Consider the following 26,451-nt stretch of genomic DNA (forward strand, 5'->3'; position numbering starts at 1 on the left):
TCCTGTGAAGATGCTTTTGATGATACAAGTGTATAAGTTCCTTAGCACCTTGGAGGGCAGTTTAAAGTCCCTGGGCATCCGAGGTGGTAAACAGGCCTTCTTCTGCAGGGTATTGATGTGGCAGCAACACAAACGCTAACGCCAGTAGAGATCTGTCCCATTCTGTAAAAAGATACCACTTCACAAATTAGAATTCATAACATGGGCAGACACTGACAATTTCTTTGATTTCCTTTACCATCATGAATGACAATAATCCTTTGACGCATGTTTTGACATTGGCTAAATTGGATACTGCCGGACATAGACAGTTAGCTGCATTGTCAACTTTCGATTTCAGTATATTATGCAGAGCTGGAAAAAGAAATCAAGAGGCTCACAAACTCATGGCTTTGACACACGTCAGGTCACTGTACTGTTTAAAGTAAAAACTGTTTAAACTACACAACTCAATGTTTAGGTTGTTGTGGTTTACACACCAAGCGACTGTTCACCGACAGCAGGTCACATTACACAACTGTTCCTGTATTCTTCGCTTTGTCATGAAAACACATGCAAAAAGTGAAGAAAAAAAACACGCAAGAAGTAAAACATCAGTTCGAAGGCAAATCTGTGTTCACTCTGGGCTCAAGAATCGGCTTTAGAATGCTATCTGTGAATTGTTCAAAGGCACGAATCTATCCATCATGCTAAATATCTAGACCTGTCGGCAAGTCAAAATCCTGTAGCAGGAAAAATGTCACGATCAGTTTATGGCTGGCAGTGAGTGCGATGTCGCGTTCCAGTCAATGAGAATGCAAGGAGAGAGGAAAGCAGCAGAGCTACTGTTTGTCTTTGTGACTTCCAAAACTTGTTGTTGTGCGGTAAATCAGGGCTAAAATCGTGTAGGCGGCATTACTCGTCACCCTCATGATCAGTTAAAGCTAAAGAGTTAAGCAGTTCCTTTCTCTAGTCGTGAAGGAAAGAGATCAGTCTTCCCCCAATAAGTTATTAAAGTCTATCAGAGACAGTAGAGATTGTGTACTTCTGCCAATCTTGGCATTGATTCTCCAGCTATTGTTGATTGCCCAAATGTGAGGAGTGAGAAGTGCAGTAACTGCTGAGAGCATGAGACCAGCTTTACAAACAGCAAATGATTGTAGGTAACCATCTTTTCAGATGTTTCTGCCAAAAGCATATTGCCACACAAGCTGATGTGGAAAATAAAATCAGAACCTGTGAATGTTGCTTTCGATGGAAAGCGGCTGCCAAAATGTGTGCTTCACTCTTCAATAGAGTTAGTCTGTATTGATTGCCTCTCATTAAAGCCAGCCCATAGGGGACAAAGGACATTCTTGTAAGTTTATTTGTTCATTGTGGACTCCCTGAACGATTACATAGTGATCAGGGTTGCGATTTTGAATCTGCTTTTGATCTGTGTCAACTCCTTTGAATTAAAAAGACCCAAACCACACCCCATCAGCCCAGTAGAGCAGATGAACAGGACTCATCTTAGCATCCTGGAAATGCTCCAAGAAAAGGATAAAAGAAAACTGTGTGATTTTGTGCACCCATTAGTTCACAAGTACAACTGCACAAAGAACAACTGGGTTTTTCCCATACCCACTCAAGTTTGGTAGACTGCCTAACCTACCAATAGATCTAGACTCCACAGAAGCAGAATGCCAAATTAATTAAGAGTCAAAAGGTTTAAAGAATATGTGAAGGAAAGCTATAAGCTAGCAGTAGAGCATAGCGAGATTAATGCTCCCAGGAATTGTGTACACTACAACAGATTTTTCCTTTTACGAGCCTGGTGATATAGTCCTTGTCCAAAACATGGACTACAAAGATAGCATAAATTAAGTGACAGATGGAGTCAATATGAAGTTACAAGTGATGTCCTTGGGGAAAAAACTTCCTGATGCAGAGCCACAAGTGTGTCTAGTTCAAGAAAAGGGTGTAGACAATTTGTGTGAAGGACAAACTTTACCTTTTTTTATTTGAACGCAGAAAACCCTCATTTAAACCAGTATATAACTGGTAGTCAAAGTGAATAAACATGCAGGAATGCATGTAGGTGGGGAGGCTGTAACCCCTGACCTACTAAACACCCTATTGCTGAGTCCGGTCTTTTTGCACCGCCTTCTCTTTCTCTCTCTCTCTCTCTCTCTCTCTCTCTCTCTGTGCTCGTGATCTCATTAAGGAGCTTGTGTAGAATCACAAATGTAAAATTACAGTTAGAACAGTATTCTAACAGCTATTTAAAAGAAGTATACACACGTGGACAAAATTATTGGTACCCCTCGGTTATTGAAAGAAAATACAGAAATAACTTGAATCTGACAAAAGTAATAATAAATAAAAATTCTATGAAAATGAACAAATGAAAATCTGACATTGATTTTGAACCATACTTCAACAGAATTAATTTAAAAAGTAAACTCATGAAACAGGCCTGGACAAAAATGATGGTACCCCTGAATATAATGTGACCAAAGGGACATGGTGTGTCCACTAATTAGCACCACAGGTGTCTACAATCTTGTAATTAGTCAGTGGGCCTATATATAGGGCTACAGGTAGTCACTGTGCTGTTTGGTGACATGGTGTGTACCACCCTCTACATGGACCAGAAGAAGTGAAGAAAAGAGTTGTCTCAGGAGATTAGAAAGAAAATTATAGACAAGCATGGTAAAGGTAACAGTTATAAGACCATCTCCAAGCAACTTGATGTTCCTGTGACTACAGTTGCACATATTATTCAAAAATGTAAGGTCCATGGGACTGTAGCCAACCACCCTGGACGTGGCCGCAGAAGGAAAAATGATGACAAATCAAAGAGACGGATAATACAAATAGTAACAAAAGAGCCCAGAAAAACATCTAAAGAGATTAAAGGTGAACTTCAAGCTCCAGAAACATCAGTGTCAGATCGCACCATCTGTTGTTGTTTGAGCCAAAGTGGACTTCATGGGAGACGACTAAGGAGGACACTATTGTTGAAAATAAATCATAAAAAAGCCAGAATTAAATTTGCCAAACTACATGTTGACAAGCCCCAAAGCTTCTGGGAGAATGTCCTATGGACAGATTGAACTTTTTGCCAAGGCACATCAGCTCTATGTTCACAGACAGAAAAAACAAGAAAAGAACACTGTCCCTACTGTGAAACATGGAGGAGGCTCTGTTATGTTCTGGGGCTGATTTGTTGCATCTGGCACAGGGTGTCTTGAATCCATCAAGGGATTCTAGAGAGAAATGTGCTGCCCAGTGTCAAAAAGCTTGGTCTCAATCGCAGGTCATGGGTCTTGCAACAGGATAATGACCCAAAACAAAGCTAAAAACACCCAAAAATGGCTAAGAGGAAAACATTGGACTATTCTGAAGTGGCCTTCTATGAGCCCTGACCTAAATCCTATTGAGCATCTTTGGAAGGAGCTGAAAAATTTCTGCTGGAAAAGGCACCCTTCTAACCTGAGACAACTGGAGCACTTTGCTCATGAGGAGTGGGCCAAAATACCTGCTGAGAGGTGCAGAAGTCTCATTGACAGTTACAGAAATCATTTGATTGCAGTGATTGCCTCAAAAGGTTGTGCAACAAAATATTAAGTTAAGGGTACCATAATTTTTGCCCAGGCCTGTTTTATGAGTTTATTTATTAAATAATTCAGTTGAAGCATGGTTCAAAATCAATGTCGGATTTTCATTTGTTCATTTTCATAGAATTTCTATTTATTATTACTTTTGTCAGATTCAAGTTATTTCTGTGACCATTGTGGGTTTTTCTTTCATTAACCGAGGGGTACCAACAATTTTGTCTATGTGTGTAAATGCCAAAATCGGAGCGTAGATACAAAATAAATTGGGTGTCATAATCTGTATATTGATTCAGTGTTGTTTTGAGAGAGAGAGAGAGAGAGAGAGAGAGAGAGACATCTGACCATTTCTTTTACACACAAACATTCACTTTCCATTTTATTTTGTTCTTTATATTTTTTTCTGAACAAGACAGACACATTACATCAGTGGAGGGCCATATGATTTCAGATAATCAATTCACCATAATATGTGTATATAACCTGTAACATTCTGGTTTGTTGCATTTCTGTTAAAGCCTCCTCTACAAATCTAATAGAGTATTGATACTGATATTGATACAACCCTGCAAAAGAAATATATATTCTTATCCATAATCTTATGATAGATGTATTCTGTTGAAGTTTAGTTTATAGTGGTACAATGATTATGATTAAGCACTAGGTTATGTGTACATGCGATGCATAAAAATCCTTTTTATTGTATGAATTTTATCATTTTTTAAATATGTAAGGTCTAAGGTTTAATCTGTCAATTGAAGGCTTGTACATTACATTGCAGGGACTTCAAGGCTGACTGCAATATAATGAACAATATCAAGTATATTGGGGACAGTAGTCTCTGACACAAACACTGATCTGTCAAACAGATAATTAAGTTTTGGGTCGTTTGTTTTTAGTGCAGTGAGGATTGTTTTGCCATCAGCAGTGGAGTTATCCCTTGGCCTACCAGTTCACAAATGTGTTCTTTACTGTTAATAATATTTCACACAGTTGATTGTGATTACCCCTAAGTTTGACTAATGCCTTATAATAGCTTCAATCATGCCTTTTATTGGCACAGCTCTTGCCCTTATGTTGAACAATGGCATCTCCAGGATTCAACTGTGTTTAAGCTTAGATTTGAGCCTACACGAGTATCTACATAAATAAGGCAATGAAACACAGATTAGTAATTATAAACACATTAAGCCAACTGTCTGAAACATTATGGTGCTGTGTAAAAAAAAGGGTTGTTATTTTAACATAATGAGAGTGAAATATACAATTCATTAAAGTTTGGAATGTTTGATTTGAAAAGAGTACTGATTAACATGTAACATTTTATTAATGGTTTTTAGGCAATATTTAGAAATAGTTTCATTTAAAGATCTTAACACAAAGTTAAAAATAAAACATTATTTTCAACATTTTAAACAAGATTAGTGTATTATATTTTGTAGAATGTGAGTGGAAAAAAAAAGCACAATGTACAAGTTTAAGCTTCATTTGAGCTCTCATAACTTTTACCAAGGTATTGAAACTAATTTAGATGATCAGGGCTGTGGTTTATTAACATTTATTGTTAGGAAAGCTGCCTAGCACTCTTAAGCCCACAAAGCAGGAAAAGGCTTTAGGGAGCAAAAATAGGTAACCAAGTCTTAAATCCCCAGAGGTAATATGCTGCCTGAGATATATCTGTAGGAATGCACTTGAATTCCAAGCAAAAAGGAACCAAAAGCACTATTTTTGACACAAAGACCCTGCAGAGATTATTGTGTAAATATTCCCAATCTACAAAAACATCATGTAGCTTTGAACAAAGCACAATTTAAACATTTTATTCCACACCACATACTGTATTTGTATATGTAATTAATGAATAAAAGCCTTTAAACAGGATGATAAATTACTCATTCAATAAATAAAAAAGTAGATTCTGCCAATCTGAAAAATCTGAAAAAAATGAGCAATAGTAGATCATTTTAGTCTCCTCAACTGGACATCAGGCCACATTAGTGAACAAACAAGAAGTGGGCGTGCATATATATATATATATATATATATATAGACATGACAAAGATAACTCTGTTATCATCTTCTGGCTAAGAAACAAGAAACAACCAGAAAAAGAGAGAAAAGAAAAAAAGAAAAGAGACAGATAAAACAAAATATGAAATCCCTTAAGGCCAGGCACTTGGAATGCCACTTATACTTCTATGTGCAGTCTTTATCACCAAGCATTTCGACTAAAGCAGTTTTGTATTGGTGTGTGTGTTGTGTCACAGTTCAGGTACTGCAGGTGAAGCGGAGCATTTCACTTAAGACTTGAAAGACAGTCTCAGTCAACTTCAGTGAGCCCACATGGTCGCCTGAATTCCTGACCTCTTTCATGAATCCATTTATTGGACACTGTCAGAACAGAAAAAAAACATATGGCTGTCAAACGAAAAAATTGTGTGCACAGAAATAAAATGTTAACCCTAATTCTTGATAATCCCCAATGTGTTTCAAGATGAAAACTAAATATAAGACACATCGCACTATCACTCGGTCACTAGCATTCACCACCACACACACACACACACACACACCACACACCACACACACCATTTATATTTATATATTTATATAACCTGCTTATATCTGTAAGTGTATGGTGCGGTGGTCAAAAGGCTGCTAAGGATTTATACAAGAAAGGAATCACTAACATAATAAAACATATTACGTTTCACATTATTCAATTCCGTGTAGATACTTCGTGATTTCATTCTATCCCTTCCATCATTTTGCTTAATTATGACAGATTGGCAACTGATTTGGATATTTTATATTGTTGTGTGATGTCAGATGTCTGTTGTTTATTTGCATAGCTACTCATTTATTGTACAGGGTGGGCCATTTATATGGATACACCTAAATAAAATGGGAATGGTTGGTGATATTAACTTCGGCCAGTTTGGATCCAACTTTAGTTTTTTCAATGGGAAGAGAGTCATGTGACACATCAAACTTATTGAGAATTTCACAAGAAAAACAATGGTGGTTTTAACGTGACTTTATTCTTTCATGAGTTATTTACAAGCTTCTCTTTGTTTACAGCCACTGACATGTCGCATAGGTTAACACGTGAGGAGCGGATAGAAATTGTGTTGATGTCTGGTGAACGCAGTACCTGGGTCATTGCAGCAGATTTCAATGCAAGACACCCTACGAGACCACCCATCTCCCATGCTAAAGTTAGCTGCTTGCCAAGTTTCGTGAAACTGGTTCAGTGTTGGATTTGCCAAAATGTGGACGCATGAAAACTGTCACTAATGAAGAAACATCAGTGGCTGTCCTAGCTTCATTCAGCAAGAGCCCACAGCGTAGCACTCGCCGCATGTCACTGGAGAGTGGCATCAGTCAAACATCCCTTCGGCGGATATTAGCTACTTACAAATGGCACTGAATTTGCAGAATAGGCAAAACAAAAATTGGAACAGGACCCTCAGTTTACAAAGAACATTTTGTTCAGTGATGAGGCAAACTTTTATGTGAATGGTGAAGTTAACAAACAAAACCACCGCTATTGGTCTGACACTAACCCACATTGGATAGATCCCTCCAAGACTGTTGGAACACAAAAATTGATGGTATGGTGTGGTATATGGGGTACAAAGATAGTGGGGCCATTCTTCATCAATGGAAACCTCAAGGCCACTGGATATTTGAAATTGCTACATGATGATGTGTTTCCCTCTTTATGTACTGAAGCTGGCACATTCCCTGAGTTTTTCCAGCAAGATGGTGCACCACCACATTATGAGTGTCAGCTCTGAGCATTCCTAGATGAACAGTTTCCTGGAAAGTGGATTGGTCGTCGTGGGCCAGTTGAATGGCCCCCAAGGTCTCCCGATCTGACCCCCTTAGACTTATCTTTGGGGTCATCTGAAGGCAATTGTCTATGCTGTGAAGATACGAGATGTGCAGCACCTGAAACTACGGATACTGGAAGCCTGTGCTAGCATTTCTTCTGCTGTGTTGCTATCAGTGTGTGAAGAGTGGGAGAAGAGGGTTGCATTGACAATCCAACACAATGGGCAGCACTTTGAACACATTTTATAAGTGGACAGAAACTTGTAAATAACTCATGAAAGAATAAAGTTACATTAAAACCACTGCTGAAATTTTGATGTGTCACATGACCCTCTTTCCATTGAAAAAACTAAAAGATGGATCCAAAATGTTCGACTTCAAAATGGCCACCATGGTCACCACCCATCTTAAAAAGTTTTCCCTCTCCCATATACTAATGTGCCACAAACAGGAAGTTAATATCACCAACCATTCCCATTTTATTTAGGTGTATCCATATCCATCTCTTGTCTCTTGTCCAGACAAGTCAATCTTGCTTGGGAACACTTGAATATTTTCATTTTATGTTCATACTCCTGGAGAATAGGTTAAAGTTGAAACAGTGGGTCCCCAGAAGGAAGTTTTCTTGTCAGGTTCCCTCCATCTGTTTTTCTTGTCAAGCAGGTGAAATGTTTTATTTTTATGAGTAGCTACTTAAACAGGCATATAGCCCATCACTTCTGTGGAGTTTGTAATGTAATGTACCTGCCTTACACTGCAGTAAAGTGTAGCTGTATTAGGACTTGCCTGTATAGCAAATTAGCTCATTAGCTTATGAACACAAAAACATAGCTAGTCATGATTCTCAGACAATTTCAAGACCTATCCTCGCTGTCGTTTTATGACCACAACCTATATGACCACCTAAAAAGATACCTGACTGAGTGGGTTCTCCATATAGCTACTGGGCGCATGCCAACCAGCTGTACGCCTTTAGCCACTGCTCTATCGCTTTTCTACATTCGTTGGATGTAATTACTCTCTACATTGTAACAGTATTTCATCATAAATGCTCAAAACAACAAAACACTTTCACATTGCATTTTATTTAGATTAACCTGCATTAAAAGTTCAAATCACTTTTACATTTAAACTATAAAGTCATGACAACAGTAGCTATATAATTATCTTCCATTCTCTACAGACATTTCCTTCACAAAGTTTTGACTGAGCTCTCTCTGAAAAATTCATTTTAACTACTCCAATGGCTGGAGATGTCCAATGTCATCAGATTTATCCGCTCTGAAAGGAGACTGAACCACAAGGCACATCTCAAAATTACTCCTCCTCATGCTTGGTGCAAATACATTTTCTTATCAGAGATTGTGCTGTTTTATGTTTGTTGATCTCTTGTCAATAACTTGATGTGGAAGTGCATTAAGTCTTGCAATATATATTTTATTATATATTGTAATAATAATAATATATTGTATAATTATATAACTCCAATTATTATTATTATTATTTTTACAATTAGCAATTTCAATCAGAGACCCCTTATTTACTTCTGGCTTTTTTTGGTAATTTGTTTACAGAACTTACCCCATTTACTTCCCACTAAAACAGGACAGGCTGCATGTCTTGTTCGATAGTCTCCCTCTCCACTCCTGAAGAGGTTGTACCAGAACACAGCTGTACCCTAAAAGCACAGAACAAAGTAACAGTTAACAGTAGCATTATACTATTGACTGGTTATACTATACTACTGGTGACACAGTCCAATGTGTCTTTATGGGAGTTTTTACACGATTCGCTTCAATTAATTAATGTTCAATTAATGTTTTTTAGGCCAGGAAAATAAATGGGTGGAGTCCAGTGAGTCCTACCTTCTTCGGCCAAATAGCAGCACCAAAGTCCGGGAATACGGTGGCCCCACCAGCTTCAACATCACTCATCTGCCAGTAGAGAAAAGAATGTGTTGGCAACATCCACTTGCACTTCAACCAATAAATCATAAGTCTCATAGTAACATGCATATTAATAAACATACTATGTTTTCAATGTGTAGTCTACAATAAGTAGACTTTCAAATGTTGTCCATAATATTGGGACTAACATCGCCATTTCAAGCTTGTCAGAAGTCATACTTAATATGCAGTAACCCGAGTAGCCCTAATGCAGTTTTGAAGCACTGTAATTTTGTTTCCATATCGTAGGGGTATACATACATATAGTTATTAATCAGCAATCCTAAAAATGTATTTTTATTTGCAGTCTCTTAGGTTAGCAAAGTTATCAAACTAGATATAGTGTTTGGGTAGATAAAGTAAAATATCTGAAGATTTAAAAAAGTTTAATTACTATTAAAACTAGAATACATATAAAAGAACTTGCCTTTTATTACAGTCAAGTGAAAAAGTTAGGACACCCTATAAAGTCTATATTTAAACAAACAGAAATGTTATCTTCACTTGTACTTTTTGGGAGATTGAGGTATTATAACTAAACTTCGTATATTTATATTATATTTCCTTTTAAATAAGCTACCAGAGTACACACTAACCTGTGCTGCCCTCTACTGTTTCTCTGGCTGATCCTCCACAATAACATTTTGCCTACCCTATTTTCCACTACAATCTCAGTCTGTCTGATTTATTTATTGTATTCTGCCTGTACACTTTTACACTTTCATTTGCACTCTGTATTGTACTGTCTGTATGCACTTGTTCTGTGTTGCACCATAGCCCTGGAGGAATGTTGTTTTGTTTCACTGTGTACTCTGTATATAGTTGAAATGACAAAGCTTTGACAATCAGAAACAGCCATTTCTAAAAGTTTGACCTCTAAATCCTAATTCCACCTGCAAGGATGTGGCAAGGATGTGACTTCAGTCTACTGGTCTAATATAGAAGTCTCCCACACTCCGTCACGTTCAACTTTATTAGCAAATGTAACTGTTAGCTCAATAAAATCTGTTTGCTCTCAGAGTACAACACCAGCAGAGTCAGCAGAGGTAACGCAATGCAGGTTGGGCCCTTTAGTTACCTGCACCCGCAACCAGCTTCAAATGATGCACATCAACCAATTTATTTTTAAAGTAAGCATCAACTAAGCCACGTCGATGCCTGTGCATATCATCACATTGAATTTGAGTCTGGGAACATTTACACCTTCAACTGTGAAGGTGTAAATGTCATGGTAGTGATATTCAGCAGTAGGGCCTGGAGAGCTCTTTAACAGAATCCACTAGGAATTATTTATTGTATCAAAGGGCACTTGAGAAAAATGTGAGACCGGCTGTCTAAAAACAAACATCACACAGTACAATGAATTCTGCAAGGAAGAGCGGGGATAAGTTTTTCCTAGTTAAGTTCAGACAAAGTTATTTCAACCAAGGGGGAAAATACCAGATATAAGGGTGTCCTGACTTTTACCCTCACAAAAAAATCCTATTAATTACATTTTACAAATGCCATTTCTTCAGTTTTACTGGTTTAGTTAGTTATTGCCTCCATATCTTACATTTAAATGAGGATGTCCATATGTTTAAATACATTTTAAAAAGACAAAGGTTCTCATGAGGTGTTCTAACTTTTTCACATGACTGTATTTTATGGTGCACACCTGTTCACTCACCCTAATCCCTTTGCACTTCACTGCAACAGTGAAATAGAATGTGGACTTACAACCTTGCGAAGATTTTATTTTGATTAAATTAGGTAGCAAACAGTTGCACACATTCAGAATGCCATTTGTTAGCGTGTCATTCGCACCAGACACTGCAGGAAAAGCGCATACTTACATAATTTAAATAAGTAGCCACACGATTTCCTGTGCCTAATGATTTGAAAGCATCGGGCTCATCTTTCTATAAAGATAAAATTTCAGAGTAAAGACAAAAGCAGGACAGGGCTTACACACACATATACTTACGTAGTTGAGATAGGTGGCAAGCCTATTTCCATCAACCTTGAGGTTGCTGTCAAAAGGACGCTGCAACAGATGTTTGCAACTTTAAACTCAAATTGAACTGCACAGCTGGAGGTCTGTATCTCAGAGAGCTTGTCACATAACATGGGACAAAAATGAACACTGGTGCAAAGCAAGTGACTTACAAAGAAAAAACTGCTCAGTAAGCTAAAGGGTTGAAACCCCAGTCCGCCCAGATAACATCATTATGGAATTAATAATAATCTATGGGATGTCCTCCTTCACCTGGCCTTAATTAGGCAGAACTTGAACCATTAGGAAATAAAAAGCTACTGATACTAGAGGCAAGATACACATACAAAAATACATCCACCAAGACCATGTGGCAACCTATCATATTTAAAGGGTGAGCAGAAGGCCATTATATACTACCAAGACCATGTCTATTAAATATAAATAAGTAATTATACTAATTCAACATGCTGGTAATAAATGCAGATCAAGAGATAATACACTCATCTAAAATCTATCCATGCCATGCTTTGGTATGGTAAAGATATGGTAAAGTATAGATAACTAAAATATTACGATTGTAACAGGCCACTAACTGATGAATGCTGAAATATCTGATGCAGCCATGAAAGTACTTACTCTGGAGAAATCAAAATGTGGTTCGTATTGGCCTCCGACCCCATAGTTGGCAACCTTTAAATAAAAAAAGAGAAAAGAAAAAGAAAATTCAACAAGTACAATAACAGTAAAAAGTGGAGTAAACACAAATGAAAGAAGACAACACAATGTGGGGTTTAGTAATAGCGTGAGCATTCCAATTTGTTCCAAGAAAAGAGACCAACATCCACACACTGAGTTAAATATATGTTTAGCAAGCAAGAACAAGCACAGGCAAGAGAACACAGATAATATGGAGTCCGAACAAAAACATACAAATGAGAAAAAAAAAGATGTGTCATATTAAAGAATTATGTGTCATTTTAAAGAATTAGCTTAATAAACCATTTAAACACCTGGAGAAGTTCAGCAGTATCCACTGATAGACCTGTGACATCTTCTATTCTCTGATTGACACGTGTAATGATCAGGTCATCATCGTCTTCCAACCATGCACTAAAAATCACAAACACACAGGGATGCATCAGCAAAATGTTTTTGGGTGACCGACTTTCATTACTACAAGGCAAATGTGGCGTCACAAGGGAGTTTTATGAGGATTTCGGATTATAAAGATATGAGTATCTATTTTTATATTATATAAAGGGTCGACCCTTGTGCATATGCTTGTGGCAGGGCTTTGAATCTAAATGGAATTATGAAGTATTTTCAGAACAAACACAACCAAAAACACCTTTAAATGTTCCAGAAACAAATAAACACTGATTTGAAATCTCTGGTTCAGGTTAATAACATTATTCTTTTATTCTATTTAGCCCTCTACCTTCAAACTACCAAATATTTTTTGAACAATGATTCACATGCTTTAATTTAATGTTCCATATGGTAGCTGATATACATATTCAATAATAAGATTCAACAAGATTCCATAATATTCAGTAATCAGATACTGTAACTTCTGTAGCTTGTAACATTGTAACTACTGTAACATTTTCTGTAGCTTGTACTGAAAGTTATTTTGGAAATCAAAGATGCAATAAACTAAATGTAAACATTACATATTTAAAGTACTTTAGACATCACCCTAGCCCTGGCGTGGACTTGAATACAGTCTGCACCACATTCTGGATAAAAGACACTGCATGTGCTTAATAATGCAAAATTCTCAAGCTTTTATGGAAGGTACTTCACCCACTTATTCAAATGCATTGCTTAGAGATTTGCATGGTTACTAATACTTTGGAGGCACACACACATTTGCTGTACTTGACTCACCTTTTGGACACTCTGTACTGTGCTGTTGTGAGCACGCCTGTTTTTGGATCACGCACAGTGGCCCTTGCGAGCTGGACAGAAAGACAAAAGATTTTTCCAATTTCTCTAACTGTCCTTAACATTCGTTCATTACAAAACATTCATTACTCAACATTCATATTTAAAAACACTTACTCCAGCTCTCACTATTAGTTATATTTGGTCAAATATAAGCATTAGCAGGCCTCGCCCCCACCACCACCCATGCCAGACCAGCGGCACACCCTCCTTCCACTGCTACCTGACCATGTTAAAACCTAAATGGACTCTTAACAGCCACTATTAATACTACCACTATTTACTATCATTACTCTGACCATCACTGCCATGACAATATTATGTTCTACTGATCATGATTAATATATTATGATTATGATCAAAGAAGATCAAAGAACAGTATAGATGGTTTGGTAACTGTTATCAATAATTTATAAATAGTTCTGTCTTTTACTAATTACTAATTATGTAAAGATGCTTTGTGACAACAACAGTTGTAAAAAGCGCTATACAAATAAATTTGACTTAACTTGACTAATGAAGCAACAAAACACATCCAAGTAATCATTGCCACCTGTCAAGATAAATGCCCCAAACATACAAACCATAATGTATACAATTTAATTAAAGTTAAAAAATTTTAACTGTGGAGCAGAGTGCTATATCAAGGGGAAAAGTACCTTTCACCCAAACATTATGAAGGGCATACTTATCTGCTTGGGGCCCACCTTGGGTTTAGCCAGTTGCTTAATTTTCTCAATTTCTTCATCAGACAGGGCCTCTAGGTAGCGCACAATGTGTGGACTGTCCCACTCATCCTCTTCCTTCATGGGCTTGAGTAGGAGACGAGGATTCCTGTTCCTGTCTTGATAGCGGCAGAACAACCTGCTACGTCTCTGTGGAGTCTGTGGGACAGTTTGATCTCCAATTTAAAAATCTGTCACTCAATAACAATTTTATAGACAGATGCTGACCATGTTTGAACAAATGAGATGTAAAATGTGAAAAGAATTGGACACTGTAAACTTTGCTGCACACAAATGTGCTGCCTCCCTTCATCTGTTGGCTTTATTTAATAAATAAATAATAACAACAACTACACTCTTCACTTAATATGGAGCCTTGGTGTCAAAACACTGTAACACACAATAATCACAGACCACAACGATCTCAGATCTCCTACTAACCTTAATTTTAGTCATAATAAAGTTGTGCACATACGTTTAAACTCTACACACAAAAACAAAACAATACACCAACTTAAATTATTATTTCAGTGGTACTGAAAGTATGTATTGTATTGCATTGCAATTCAACTTCCCAAGGCATCTTAACTATGTTAGTTATCATTAGGGCCCTGCTTAATTTACAGGAAAATGTGCTTATTTAATTAAACAAATCGCAGCGTTCAGTACAAACAGTAGCCATAATACATAGCATAGCCTACCTTACTGGCTACATGTAAGAATAGAACATCTAGCATTTGTTTTTAATTAACTACACCTGTTGTTCAGGTGAGAATCATGTTGGTTTAATAGATATCAATCTGGAACATCATTATTCTTGTCCGACATTCAAAGTATTGTGCAAAACATGATTGTTGTGTTGGTCAGTTTCACAAAAAAAAATAATCACATGACTTTTTGAGTGAGTTCACCTCTTTAAACTGTGCTTTAAAAACTTTAAGGTAGTCCTGTCCAGGTTTATTTGCACTAGCTGTTTTTGATATTGCATTGAATGCACAGTGTGCATATATATGTGTGTGTGTGTGTGTATATATATATATATATATATATAATGTGTATATTTTTATACTGTAAGTTAATGTGTAAATACTCTGTATTTCTATTTTGCAAATGTGTTTCTTTTTACTACTAGTTTTTCACTCATTTTTACACCTGTGTAATGAAACATGATTTGATTTGAATGCAGTCTCTTAGTTTCAGGTGGTCAAGCTTTTCTAATAGTGTGTTTAAACTGGCAAATGTCTTACGGTTGCCAAATTGCAAGCCTGTGCACTCTTAGTTTGAAGTAATTGGTTTTTTGTATTTTTTCTGCTTTTTGCTAAGATAAGTTCCAAGTGTGATTTAATGAAACATTATAACAAGTACAAAATAATTTCCCACTGTCAGCCAGTTAAATGTGTTGTCCAAATGCAGTTACCCGGTCTTCTGGAGTAGTGTTTTTTTGCTGCTTTAGACTTTGATATCCTGGACATCTTGACTAATCGATTGCTAACTTGCTTGCTATAGGATTGATAGACCTGCCTCACAGATAAATCTATCACCTTATATTCATCTTTTGCAAATGTCTTCAGCAAAACTAAAACAACTGGCTTTGTCGTCCTAATATTTTTAGAGGGGACTGCATAATAAGCTATCCCAAGGGGTGCATGGCTGCAATGTTCAGATTTAATTTAAAATATGTTCATCTTTTCACAGTAATGATAATCCACATTTTACAGAGATAGTGGTACAAGTGTGTTTATTTTGCATCTGCAGCAGTCAAGAGTCTGTGGTGGTGTGTAGTTAATAAAAGAATGTTTAAACCAGGGGTGCCCAGTTTTCCAAAGGGCCAATGTGGCTGCAGTTATTCATTCCAAACTAGCAGCACTCCTGATTCCACTTGTTTAATTAATTTGTTTGTTAATGTCCCTGTTTAACCGTGTGCAAAAATCCATGGCATGAAAAAGACAGAAGTCTCGTTACAGGGATCAAAAACAGTACATCTATATGTCTTTCTGTCTATAAATAGGTATGGTCCAACTCAAAATTACTGTCCTGCTTTGGCCTTTAAAATGTCATTAGTTTAATTGGTCAGTTACTGATCATTTCATTTCATGATTGTTCAACAACATGCAACAAATAGTATAAAAATTGTAACAATTACAAGCAGTTAAAGGTTACTGATTAACTCTTTTCTTATCAACTCAACATTTTCTCTGCAACAGAAAGAAATTGTGTATAAATAATTTACTTCATTAGACTCACCATTTTTAGACCCTCTCCTCTACACAGGGCCTCATATATCTCTCTCTCAGGCAGGTAGTCTCTAGGGCGCTCATAGGTTCCTAGTTGAATAGGCTTTTCTTCAGTAGGTTCCTGTTTGTTGAGATCCATCTCTCTCAGCTCTTTAGAGAGCAGCCGCTCAAAGTAGCGCAGGTTTCCTCCCGCCCTCTGGTGGCTGGGATCTGTGAGCACACAGAGAAAAGGACAACTCATCTCAGATCAGGTTTACAGTTAACCTGTTTAGTTTATTGGGTGTAATTATAATTTGTCACATGAATAGTTAGTTTTAGATAGTTAGTTTTACAAGATTGAGGCTGTAGACACTTGATATATTGAACAAATAATAATAATAATAATAATAATAATAAATGTTGATGTTTGAAGGTTGATTTGTTTTTGTCTTAAACAAATTGTGTTAAAAACTGGTATTACTATGGTATTCATTTAACTATACAGTAAATAATATTATAATAGTGCAACATATCACCACGTTACAGCAGATATGCCCAGCCAGACACTTAGGACCAGACGTTGGAAGAGATTACCGATGGATACCAGGCGTCGGGTCAACTCAATGGCACGTGGTAAGTCACCCATCTGATATACAGAGTAACTGAGATAATCCAGGATCTCCGCCTTGTAGGCTTTTGCTTCTTCCCCAGCATCCATCTGTTTGAGGGCCTGCTGCATCCACAGCACTGAATGGTAGTAGTCATTTTCATTGTAAGCTGTTTTTCCCATGTCAAAACAGTCATCTACAGTCAGAAAAGCACTGTAGCGCACCCCTGGACACACAGAACATGCACCACTGAGAACATTTTTGTTGCTAGAGACAGCACCATATAATGCATTGACTTAGAATTTTAAGTTGTTCTTGGTTGTACAGACAATTAAATAAAAAATACCACTTTTCACTTTTAAACTGAAAGTTAAAATTAGTCTCACATTTCACTCTTTTTGTTCTTTTCTACTTATCTGTGACTCAAAAATCATGATCCAATCCAAACTCCTTTTAAAAGGAGTACACAACAATGTTTGAGGTTCCTGTATGTCTCTTGTGTGCCAAATTGTCACTATTCAAGTCGGAATTTCTTTTGAGGAAGACTGTATGGTGTGTTGCACTGGCTATAAAGTATGTTCTCCTAAAGTAATCGGAAATGAGGAGAGAGACTTTACAACTTTACATACTGTGTTTAAACCACAGAGATATGTAGATAAGATGGTTACCAGAGTACTGCCCCTGACCTGGCAGTTTCCCTTTAGAGAAGCTCTCGGAGTCTAAGTTGTATGTGTCCTGGAGACGCATTAGAGCCTTGGCTGCCCCTTTTTCATCCTCCTGATCAGGGAAATACTGCCTGTGCACTGAAATGTTTGAGATAAAACCTAGATAACAGATGTTGAGAGACAGAATAAGAAAAGAAAAGAACCAATGATAAAGTAACATTAGCTTCTTGATTTACCTTTAACACTACAAAAATGATTTCAGGAAAAATAATAATACCCATACATTTAGTCATGTGATTGGCATTTTTACATGCCTCTGGGCCTCTTATAACTCTCATTGTATATAAAACATGTAAATTGTGTCATATATAAAATATGTGAAAAAATTTTAAGTGAATTATTAGTGTAGTATATAGAGTGTAGAGGACTGGGATCCTGAGATCCAAAAAAAAAACCTTCAGAAAGTAGAGAAGACAAATCTGTGAAAGGACTTGAAAATATCTTAGAACATCAGCCCTTCCACAGTCTGTGGAAGTAAAACAGCTGCCAACATGGCCTGGTCAGGGCATCTTAAAAAGTTCAGCACAATAGAAGAATATGCGTGAAGTCTCTACCATTCCTAAAATGTCATCATAGGACCTGCAGGTAGCTCTTGCCAAAGTTAAAGTACATGCATCTACCATCAGAAAGTGACTGCACAAGATTTTAATGGGAGGTGTGCAATGAGGAAACTGATGTTGTCATAAAAACAGCAATGTAAGACTAAAGTCTGTCAAACAACACCTAGACAAAGAACAGAACGTTTGGAACAATGTAGTTTGGACAGATGAATCTTGAGTTTTGCCTGGATGTTTTTTTTGTTTGTTTTTTTACAGCAAGGGTTTTCCCAATTTTGCAGCCTGCTCTGGAGCTGTATTTGCTAAAACTGCCTAACAACTGTGGTTACCAACAAATGTGGTTAAATGTGTCCTATTCTAATTCTAGATTCTAATTCTATCTTTTTTTTTTAGATATTACCTTCCAAAAATATTTTATAGAAAAATAAGACTCATTTTCAGCACATATTATAGCACTGAGCGTTTATCCCACACTTGAAAAAAAATTACTCAAGGCATCTGTAAGCACTGCACGTAGCAACATGCAGACACATTCTTAGGGGAGTTCAACATGAGGCCAGCATTCAACAGAAGGCGTGCAAATCTACACATGAGCAATGGTGGCCTGGTCTTTTTGTCACAGAATTTTTTCTAGGAACACAAATCTCATTTCGGTTTGCAGCTTATGTTCTGAAAATTGCTGAAAACAGGCACAGGCTATTTATGTTAAGAAGGCCTTAAATCTCAGAACATGATTTCAGAAAAGTTAGCCACAGAATTTGGCCAAATATTTAAGAGAATAACACGTTTGTATTATGTAGTACTGGCTTGTTTCATCAAGATTATATAAAAATACACACTTGACCCAGGGCAGCACAATTATTAAAACAGGACAATTATTATATAAAATGCACATTTTCTAACAGTCTGTTTAGGCCTATGTTGCTTAAAATGGTCCTACAAAAAGGCCTCCTTTTTATTTATAGTTTTCCTTCAAAAGTGAAGGTTATCATTTACCATCTGAAGGGTCATGTAGCACAAGGCTCTCCAACTCTGACCATTCCGTGTTGAGTCTCTTCATCAGCTTATAGGCGTTCACTGGGTGAGCCAGAAAACTTTCTGGGTCTGAGGTGGAGGCATGTGTCAATACTTCCAGCTTGTCAGCCCAGCTGTAGGAGACCAACAACAGTAAGCAAATAAATGTATGTATATATATATATATATATCACACACACTGCTCAAAAAATAAAGGTAACACTTAAACAACACAATATAACTCCAAGTTAACCAAACTTCTGTGAAATCAAACTGTCCACTTAGGAAGCAACATTGATTGACAATGTGGTGACCACAGACCACTTCTCAGTACCTATGCTTTCTGGCTGATGTTTTGATCACTTTTAAATGTTGGCGGTGCTTTCACACTCGTGGTAGCATGAGACAGACTCTACAACCCACACAAGTGCAGCTCATCCAGGATGGCACATCAATGCGAGCTGTGGCAAGAAGGTTTGCTGTGTCTGTCAGTACACCAGGAGACGTGGAGGAGGCTGTAGGAGGACAACAACCCAGCAGCAGGACCGCTACCTCCGCCTTTGTGCAAGGAGGAACAGTAGGAGCACTGCCAGAGCCCTGCAAAATGACCTCCAGCAGGCCACAAATGTGCATGTGCCTGCACAAACGGTTAGAAACCGACTCCATGAGTATGGTATGATGGGGGTTGGGGTCACAGCCCAACACCGTGCAGGACGATTGGCATTTGCCAGAGAACACCAGGATTGGCAAATTCGCCACTGGCGCCCTGTGCTCACAGATGAAAGCAGGTTCACACTGAGCACGTGACAGACGTGACAGAGTCTGGAGACGCCGTGGAGAACGATCTGCTGCCTGCAACATCCTTCAGCATGACCAGTTTGGCCGTGGGTCAGTAATGGTGTGGGGTGGCATTTCTTTAGAGTGCCATGTCCTCCATGTGCTCGCCAGAGGTAGCCTGACTGCCATTAGGTACCGAGATGAGATCCTCAGACCCATTGTGAGACCATATGCTGGTGTGGTTGGCCCTGGGTTCCTCCTAATGCAGGACAATGCTAGACCTCATGTGGCTGGAGTGTGTCAGCAGTTCCTGCAAGATGAAGGTATTGAAGCTATGGACTGGCCCGCCCGTTCCCCAGACCTGAATCCGATTGAGCACATCTGGGACATGTCTCGCTCCATCCACCAAAGTCACGTTGCACCACAGACTGTCCAGGAGTTGGCGGATGCTTTAGTCCAGGTCTGGGAGGAGATCCTCATCAGAAGCATGCCCAGGCGTTGTAGGGAGGTCATACATTACATCAAAGCTGGATCAGCCTGTGTGTTTTTCCACTTTAATTTTATGTGTGACTCCAAATTTAGGCCTCCATTGGTTAATAAATTTGATTTCCATTGATGATTTTTGTGTGGTTTTGTTGTCAGCACATTCAACAGAACAAAGTATTCAATGACAATATTTCATTCATAAATATATATATATATTACACACACACATACATACACACACACACACAATAACTATATATTGCAGTAAGACTATACCGTTTCACAGCAGCAAGCTTGGACTCCTCAGCTTTAATGTATTCCTTTAGGGACTGGACCAGTTCTCTCTCTGTGAAAATCAGGTCTGTCATCTGGCCTGTAAGTAAGACAAGAAATTATATATCAGAGAAATACCACGGTACGTTGTTTATTTATTATATTTGTTATATTTACCTGAAATATATAAACACACACACACACACACACGAAAATAAGTAAAAATATATATCACTAACAGCAAAAAGAGCAGGGTTGTCGCGTCTCCACCCAGTTACATCTAGTTTTTGGATTGCACACTATTATTCCTCTCACCACACTAACTCTCAGACAGCTACAGGTTAGTCAGATGAAAAAGACTGCCAGCTAAGAAGTCTATTTGAAGATTGTCCAAAAGCCCATGCATCCCACCCCCCAGAGAAAATGATTTGCAGTTTACAGCACACATCTGTGCACTTGTGGTTATGTCTACCCAAGCTCTATAAAATCAATAGACGACTAAGGGGATAAAAAAAAAATTATGTTTGGCAGTAATTAAAAGTTAGCAGTCAGCACTAGACGGTTTAAAAAACTGGCATGTGTTATGTACTATGTGTTATGTACTATGTTCCGATGATTATGTGACTAAATTACAAATAAACTGACTTATACCCCCACTCCAAATGTGTACCCAACTATGTCTTGGCTGATCACTGCATCTAGGGTAAGAGGGGGGAAATGGCCAAAGCATTCCTTAAGGTGATAAGAACAAAAAGTTAACAAGAAACAAAAGTCAGTATGTAAACAGCTAGGTCATATTTACCGATTGATGTAAAGATCTCTGCATCTATGATACAACTGAGGCAGCACATAGTCCACACAGCCAAAATTTGCATCTTTGACACTGGCACCTGCTTTTTAAAAAAAAACAATAAAACAAGTACAATTTCTTCCTATTCCTTGTCAATTTTTACCATGAACTGCAGATATTAAAAGAATATTGCCTATGCTCTTAGTTGGTCAGCTACCAAACAGAAGCAGCCAACATAGTTGATAGATAGCAAGCAAAAAAACATTAATTTATATTATAACCAGGTGGGACAAAAAAAAAAACCTTCTGACATCATGTCTTCCAAAACCTTTCTTAAATCATTTTAAATCTCAAGCTCTCCCAGTAGTGAAGTATGCCACCTCAGGTTCACCAAATAGTAGAAAAAGATTAAAAGAACATTTTTTATATTGTATTTGCAATTATATGAAAAGCCCTGAAACTGTAGTAAACATTCTCTACACAAAAATTAGGCACTTTCATTAAAAACTAAAACTGATAGACTACTAGTGTATATAGTGTTTATAGTAATGATCCTTTTCCCACTAGATGTCACGCTAGAGCACCCACATCTCAGACCAAAATAAATGCCCTCTTTACCTCAGAAGTCTAATGTCCTGAGTTGATCACATTCTAGTTCAACATTCCGATAACCGTACACTTCTCAAAAATACTACTCAAAAACCTAAAATGGTTTGACAATACGTTACCAGGGTTTTACCACAGCTAATCCGCTCCATGCACTCATATCTTGTGAAGTATCTGTTTACAACATACATACATGTATGTAGGAGAAGTGGTGGCTTAGCGGTTCAAGCACTGGGCTACTGATGACAGGGTTGAGGGTTCGATACATAGGCTCTGCAGGCTTGTTGCATCCTTGAGCAAGGTCCTTCACCCTCTCTACTCCCCAGATGCTGCAGCAATGACTGCCCATTTGCACATTTTAATTCAGTATTGATAAGAATAAAAAAGAATGTTTAAATGTTTAAAGAAACACAGCAAAATTTTAAACTACCTCACACCCATATTTAGTCATATAGCACAAACCTTAATTTAGATTTTAAACAATTTTAGAGAAGCTTTGCTCTAATTTGCAAATAAGCATGTGTATGCAATGTCACAAAATAAACAATAGGCTACTGAGGTTACATGTGAATCTGTAATCGCCCTTATGCACATATTTGGCATAGTCTTTTTTTTTTTTTTCTTCAATGGAAATACATGTTTTTTCCCCTACAAATTGTCTCCATTACATTCTGTAAATAAGAACATTTTAAGGTGTGGTTCTTATTTTTTTGATCAGAATACTAATATTGCTACATGCAAGCTAATGCAAGCTGATGCTGCTGCGCAGATTATCGCAGTTGCATCACTTGATGAATGTCATCCTTAGGGTACAAGTAGTTCTTTAATCTGGAGAGCTGTACAGCTTGTGAAGCTTTGTTAAAGAATTAAAAGAGTTTAGGGGAAATATAAGAAAAACTACAGTCAAGTTATTAGCGTGTCATAAATAAATAAAGTACTGAGGATCGCTTTAGAAAACCAGCAAGATATTCTAGGCCTAAACCATGTAGGGGTTCATAGGTCATTAGCAGAACTTGAGTACTTTGGAGTCCGTAACCCTGCTTGTTATTGTAGTGGAGGAGGATTCACAAAAAAAATCCTCTTTGAGACACTTTTATGGTTCCATATAGCACTCTTCTTTTAGTTATGCGGTTACAGTCAGATCTGCAGAACTCCCTAGCCACATTCTGATAATGTTTTTATACACTATACCACATAAAACCCACAACAGAACTAATTTCATCTCTTTACTCTTTCATGGCATTAGTTACACTCCACACTTTCAAACTCTATCGGTCATCCTGATGCACCACCACTTGGATATCTAAATTCGGGCACGTAACTCCTCTCTTGCATTTCTTTTCACTGGCTTCCTGTAGGTGTCTGCACCAGATTTAAAACCTTGACGCTGGCCTACAAAGCCAAGAACGGACCAGCCTCTCTGTACTTGATGGAATTGGTCAAAAGCCGATCTGCACCAAGAGCATTTCAAGCTTCAAGTACAGCATGGCTTGACCTGCCAGCCCTTAAAGTGGTGGAACGAACTTCCCCTGGGTGTCCGAACAGCAGAGTTTCTTGCTGTTTTCAAACACAGTCTGAAGACCTACCTCTTCCGAGAGTACTTGGGCGAGTAGTAGAGTACTATGGTCTCCATATTGACTTGTGTTTAGTAGTGTCTAAACTTATATCTTTGAAATTTTTTTGTCTATTCAAACTAGCTGAGGTTATTCTCGAGTAAATAGCAAAACACTTTTGTAAATCGCTCTGGATAAGAGCATTTGCTAAATGCCCTAAATGCAAATGATATATGGTGGGACTGATTCAGCACTACTACTGCTAATACCAATTATATAAATTCACTTGTGCATTACAGTGGACTCATGTGGTTTTAAGGTGACCTCATATTTGTAAGTTAAGAAGATAAATGTCCCCCATATATTTGCAGAGCCAGAGAGCCAGCCACAGTTCCAGACCAGACGATTTAGACCAGCAGTTCCAAGGCATGCCATACTTTCAGACGCAGGTTGAAGACGCTGGAGCAGTGTTTACATTACCTACTATGGGTTGGTGAAAATACCTCATAGAAACTGACCAATTAATACTTCTTAAGTGTTATCAAATCAAACGTCTTAATTCCCATTGTTTCAGTTTTTAGCCAAGTCTGAGAGTATTATTGGGAATGTTGTGAATGCCTATAAGGACTTTTATTGTTATTTGTTATTTATTGTTTCCCTACACAAGAGAACATCAGGTGTTACAATCAGATGTGAATAATCAGTATTTTTTGTTTACTTAGAAAACACTATTACAAATCACCAGTTGCAAGGCCACGGAGAGGAACAGTACTGACTATTGATTCTGAACCGATTTAGCCAAGCTTATAAGGTTTTAAGCAATTTTGTACACCAAAATATTTACTATGCAATAATCCTAGCGTCTGTTAAAAGGCCTAATTGCCTTTTTAATCCATTCTCCTTTTGTCTGTTTTTTTTTTTCATTATTTACAAGAACCTGTGATCATAACGCATTTATTTGGATCAACAGACATCCTAGTTAGTTAGTTAGTTTAGCAGGCTTTAGTAAGACTTAGTAAGACTAATACAACTGGCGTTAGATTCTCAAACGGCCCAAGAAACTGCTAGTGTAGAATTGCAGCTGTCTCTCCGGCTCAGCAGCTAGATGATGTAGGAAAGACCGGGGATTCCATATTTTACTGTTCGCTTCTATTTGTCTTATTTCCCGATTTCTGTAAAGCTGTTTTGAGACAACTGCCAAAGCTGTTGTCTGCTGCATTACCCACGAGATGTCGCGTAAATCATTTAGACAATATCAGCTAGCTGTTTGTTTGCTGTCTACAAATACTACTCCAGTCTTGCTGTTGACAGACCAATAGCATCTCTGCAGTTGTAGAAACGTCAGCAACTTTGCGAGATCCTTCTAAAGCATCCAAATCACGGCAGAGTATTACGTTCGCGTGAGCTATACGAGAAACACACAAACATTAAGCTTTTCTCACAACTTACCCACAATACATGGTCATTTTAAACCTCAAAAAGTTATGTAACGTAGAGCTAACATAAAACAAACTTTCTGTGCGGAGCCCTTTGTAATAGCATACACGTTTACAACAGCAATCCAGAGAAAACTAAACTTGACTTAGACCCAATGTAACAGCTGCAAAAATGCAAGATATACTAAATAAAATTCTTACCTTACTAAATTTAAAGGTCCAAAAGAAATCTTAAAGCATTTCTTTCTGCTACGTGAGAAATGGTGTACAGCGTGTTTTTTTGCCACGTCCCGAAGCCCCCCTTTTGACCGATGGACTGAAACTCGTAAACCCTGTAGAAAACGCGCCATTCTATTTCATTCCAGCTCATCGACATTAAACTGTTAAACACTCACAGGCACACACCCACATTAATATATAAACGTATGTGTATGTGTGTGTGTGTGTAGTTACTCTAGCGCGACAATATATGTAACTCTCTGGATTTACAGGTACATGTGGGGTGCTGTGGTTAGACGAGGATTTACGGTAAATCCTGCATGCGGGTCCGCACGTTCGCCAGCGAGAATAGCATATGAGAACTTATTTCCTTTTTTTACTGAGAACCAGAGTCGGCCCTGACCAATGTGGTGCCCTAGGCAAGTTTTTGGTTGGTGCTCCTTGCTGCGCATTCTCCTGATACCAATTTATTTCAAACTGAAGGAAGGGATTACGTGTCTAAATATTTTTTTCTACCATTATACTTCAGGGGCTCCTTATATCAATAACATGTAAAGATTATTTATTTATTCTTCAGTTCATTCATTAATTTATGTATGTATTTATTTGGGTAATCGCGTTATTTGTATACATTAATCTGCACACTTCCATTTTTGCAGTTAGAAAAAAACTTTGTAGAATGTGCATTGGCATCAAACAGCCCAGCTGGCTTCAGAGTTGGGTTGCAGGTCAAATGTTATCTGAAAGTCATCCATTTAAATTTTTCGTTTTTGGCGCATCCTGAGACCATTCATGTGTGGGGTTGCTTTTCATCCAAGGAGAAATGGGTTTGTTCAAAATTTTGCCTAAGAACACATGCCACGAATAAGGAATGGTATCAAAACAGCTTCCAACCGCATTGTCTCCCAATGATCACAATGTGGCTTGGTGAACACAACATTTCAATTTTGGGTCCATGGCCAGAAAACTCCCCAGATCTCAATCCCATTCAATTCCCATTAGACTCCCAGACTGCTGGTCGGACTGGTAGGTGGTTTGACGCAGGTAGAGGGGACCCCAGCAGGTCGGTCTGGATGAGTGGGTGACCATTTACTCAGAGAAGGTAAAGAGACAGAATTAGTTCTGAATGGATTTATAGAAAGCTGAGAATGTTGAGCAGTATCACAGTGTGTCTAATGGCTCC

The 26,451-nt window shown here is 37.8% G+C and overlaps 1 protein-coding gene across 4 annotated transcripts; it reads right to left on the reverse strand.

Annotated features, from left to right (window-relative positions):
• Positions 1-5,120: 5,120 nt before the first annotated feature.
• On the reverse strand, positions 5,121-25,352 carry p4ha2 (procollagen-proline, 2-oxoglutarate 4-dioxygenase (proline 4-hydroxylase), alpha polypeptide 2). 4 transcript variants are annotated; one of them, XM_072661511.1, is made up of 15 exons: positions 25,251-25,352; positions 21,467-21,554; positions 20,668-20,764; positions 19,111-19,262; positions 17,501-17,656; positions 16,819-17,058; positions 16,256-16,455; positions 13,994-14,170; positions 13,230-13,300; positions 12,350-12,449; positions 11,976-12,029; positions 11,197-11,262; positions 9,281-9,349; positions 8,997-9,093; positions 5,121-5,969 (listed from the first exon to the last, which is right to left on the reverse strand). In XM_072661511.1, the coding sequence occupies exons 2-15, from the start codon at positions 21,537-21,539 to the stop codon at positions 5,899-5,901; spliced, it is 1,623 nt and encodes a 540-aa protein (XP_072517612.1). In that variant the 5' UTR covers positions 21,540-21,554; positions 25,251-25,352; the 3' UTR covers positions 5,121-5,898. The 4 variants fall into 4 exon arrangements, with proteins under 4 accessions (XP_072517612.1, XP_072517611.1, XP_072517613.1 ...); XM_072661510.1 differs by having other exon boundaries at positions 21,467-21,557; XM_072661512.1 differs by lacking the exon at positions 11,197-11,262 and adding an exon at positions 11,328-11,387 and having other exon boundaries at positions 21,467-21,557.
• Positions 25,353-26,451: the final 1,099 nt, after the last annotated feature.

The sequence above is a fragment of the Salminus brasiliensis genome, chromosome 18, assembly GCF_030463535.1.
Source record: "Salminus brasiliensis chromosome 18, fSalBra1.hap2, whole genome shotgun sequence".
Taxonomy (NCBI): domain Eukaryota; kingdom Metazoa; phylum Chordata; class Actinopteri; order Characiformes; family Bryconidae; genus Salminus; species Salminus brasiliensis.